Raw genomic sequence first — 3312 nt, forward strand, 5'->3', positions numbered from 1 at the left:
GCAATACCATCTCTACCCAATACAAAAAACAAACTTTTTGTAGTTGTTTTTTTTGTGTAATCCTCGCGAATTTTGTTTATAAACAATACTAGCGCAGCGATGTCGGCTTCCGCGGACAGTCTGGCCGCCGCCGCATCCCTGGACAAGTACGGCGACGAGGACATCTTCAGCTTGCTAATCCGCTACGGACTTTATGTGGGTGCCCTCTTCCAGTTCGTTTGCATTTCGGCCGCAGTATTGATGGAGAATAACCCGGATAGCCAAAGTAATCCGGAGACTGGCGAAGTAACAGAGCGGGAAGGCGAGCCGGTCCGCACGCGCATGCACAAGATTCGGAAGCTGGAGAAGAAGAAGCGACGATAGATGTAGCCATCCTTAATCCATAGCTAGCCTAAGAACTCTCGAATGCATTTATTAAAGTAGAAACCTGTACACATTTGAAAAATCCTTTATGGGATTCCTACAGCAGGCTAAGTCCTAGAATGGATTAGCTACTCCTTTAGGCACACCTTGAAACGTGATTTGGAATCTCTTTTGGTTTCGCTGGCATTCCTAGCGTGTGAATCATCTCCCCAGCCCTTGATCGACGTTTTTTTGGGTGAGGTTGCCGCCCTGGCACGATTTTTTGCACATGACTCAGGGGGAAAGCTTCACGCCCCCTGAGAAAACCACCGCCTACAGTGGAAAAACGGCTGATTTGTTTGGCTGTTATCTTTAATTTGGGAATAATATAAATTATAATAATCGTATAGTTATTATGTTGCTTGCAATGTTGTTGTTTCTTGTTTGTTTTACTTCCCTTTTAACTATGTACGTAGGCATGTGTGTGTGTGTTGAATGCTTTCTCTCTCTCTTTTTCTTTCTCTTGATCTTTCTATATATATATATCAGTGTATATATAGTAGAGTCCATGCCGAAGGATGCACAGACAATTATCACTATGAATTATTATTATTTTTATGCAGTATTTAGTTTTCGTTCTTTTCATGAATTTTGCGTGGAATTACATTTTTAAGTCAAAACTCATTCTTAATCTTCAGTTTTTTTTTGGGGGCGCAAAAGGGGCGTGGCAGGTCGAGGCGGTGAAGGGATATCTCGTTTCAAAAACGATCAAATTTCAAATACAACAACGAGTTAAATGGACATCGAAAAAACGGTCTGAAAGGGAAGGGGGATTACATAGCTGAGGATCGACGGATGGTTAAACATATCTGTGTAATAGGATAGTGGATCTCTAGGCCCAGAATGTCTAAATGTGGCTATGTTAAATTCGAAACTCTCGGTACAGTTTTGTTTTTCGGCCTTACGCTATTTACTCGTACTTTTTCTTGTTTTCTAATTCGCTTTATCGTTATTTTTATCATTATCATCAGTGTTGTTTTTGTTGTTGTCTAAATTATTTTTTAGTTACTCACAAGTGTAGAGTCATCATCGTCACAAAATATAGTATATAATATATATTTGCTTTAACCCACACACAAAACATGTTCACATCCTGCTAACCCACCATCGCTCTCCCTGCTTCCGTATCGATCGCTTCTGGCTACGGTCCTTTTGCCCCCGGGACGCTGGAGTTGGAGGTGAAGTTGGAGCCGAGGTGGAGGTCCAACTAAGCCTCGGGCAGCGGCTTCAGCTCCTTTATCTGCTTGATCAGATAGGCCTTCTCGTCGTTGAACTGCTCGTCCTCGGAGCGATCCGTGTGGAAGTTGGTCAGGAAGTCGACCAGCTTGGTCTGGTTGCGCAGCAGGATGTCCAGAATGGGCTTCGGCTTGTTGGGATTGGCCACGAACACCTTGAAGACGTGAAACGCCTCGAACTGAATGTTGCGCGACTTTTCCTTGAGCATGTTCATCATTAACTTCAGGTTCTCCGGCTCGGATATGTAGCGCGTCATCACGGTGAAGTTGTGCCGGTCCAGCAGCAGTTCCCCAAGCAGCTTCAAGCTCTGACGCCGCGTCACATAGTTCTCCGAGTTGAGCAGGCGCTGGTAGTGCTGCGAGAAGAACTTGTCGTAGTTGGCGTCCAGGAACTCCGCGCACAGCAGCTTGTGGCGCGTGAGCAGCTCCTTGAACGTAGAAAAGGCATCGCTGGCAATGTCAAAGGTGGAAACCTCCACATAGCGGAAGAACTTGAAGAACTCATCCGAGTGCAGCATGATCTTGGCCAGCGCCTCGTACCGGGCGCACTCCCTCAGCATGGTACCGGAGTTCAGTGCGATCTCCGGATGCGCATCTTCGTAGCCGGCCATCAGGGTGAACAGGATCTCCGGCTTCGTACATATATACTCGACGGTGGGCGAACGGGTGCCAATCTGGCGGCGCAGCACATTATTGAAAATAAGCGCCACATGCTTCTTGCCCTCGAAGTCGATGCGGTGCAGGTTCTGGATGAGCAGCAGCAGCAGGTTGCTGTTGTACAGCTCCTGAGACAGCTGGGCCACCACATAGTCCGCCGGCGGCTCGGCATCGCTGCTACCGTACAGCATGTTCTTGATCGAGACCAGGTTCTTGCTGACGTCCTCCTGCGCCTTCTCCACCTTGCGGTCGCCCGCCTCTAGGGCGTTGATCGCCTCCTTCAACGATTTGACCAGCTCCACTGGCGACTTCTGTGACTTCCCGAACAGTGGCATTTCGCTGTCTCACTCGCTGTTTCACTCGAAATGGGATTTGGACGTGGATTTGGATTGGGATTTTGTTGCGGATGTGGTTGTCGTTGTGGTTTAGTTAGCCTGTCGATGATGTCTCGTACTTTCTGCCGATTATCCTGCTGTTCGGGGACCTTCGAGTGATGGCTTTGTGGTCGTTCTGACTGTTGCCCAATTAACGACGGCGAAGTCGCGGAAAACAATGCTTGGCAATATTATCACGGTGGAATATTCTATTATTATATATTATTTTTTTCTTGTCTTCTTCCAGGGATGAACAATTTCGATTGGCCGACGTTTCGATAGACCGTCGGCTCGATACAAGTATCGCATTGATGACGGGCAGTGTTGTAAAGGCTCGTTAGCTAAGCACGACACTAAAATTGAATTTTAAATTAAAAAATTACCAATCCTTTTTAAAATTCGAAAATTGTAAAATTTTTAACAAACTTTTCTTTATAGCCGTAAAAATAAAACAAATTAATTGTTTGTTGCTTTTCAATAATAGGGTAATCTAAAAAAGGAAAGAAGCATTGTCTTCATTAATTTGTTCCCCTAAAATGGCGAAATAACAAATAATAATAAATTGGTATTTAATACAAATATATGTTTAAAGGTTTCAAAAAATAAATACCCAACGCCCAGTTCATCCCGCTAAAACATGGGAG

The 3312-nt window shown here is 45.2% G+C and overlaps 2 protein-coding genes across 2 annotated transcripts; one reads left to right on the forward strand and one right to left on the reverse strand.

The window, feature by feature from the left end:
• The first annotated feature begins 8 nt into the window (after window positions 1–8).
• LOC6605988 (protein anon-73B1) lies at window positions 9–436 on the forward strand. Its single transcript, XM_002030764.2, has one exon. It carries the CDS (start codon window positions 100–102, stop codon window positions 361–363), a length of 264 nt encoding a protein of 87 aa, XP_002030800.1. The 5' UTR covers window positions 9–99; the 3' UTR covers window positions 364–436.
• Window positions 437–696: 260 nt separating this feature from the next.
• Window positions 697–2934, reverse strand: LOC6605989 (protein Mo25). Its single transcript, XM_032718162.1, has one exon. It carries the CDS (start codon window positions 2627–2629, stop codon window positions 1610–1612), a length of 1020 nt encoding a protein of 339 aa, XP_032574053.1. The 5' UTR covers window positions 2630–2934; the 3' UTR covers window positions 697–1609.
• Between the last annotated feature and the right edge of the window lie 378 nt (window positions 2935–3312).

Source organism: Drosophila sechellia, chromosome 3L, assembly GCF_004382195.2.
Source record: "Drosophila sechellia strain sech25 chromosome 3L, ASM438219v1, whole genome shotgun sequence".
NCBI classification, from domain to species: Eukaryota; Metazoa; Arthropoda; class Insecta; order Diptera; family Drosophilidae; genus Drosophila; species Drosophila sechellia.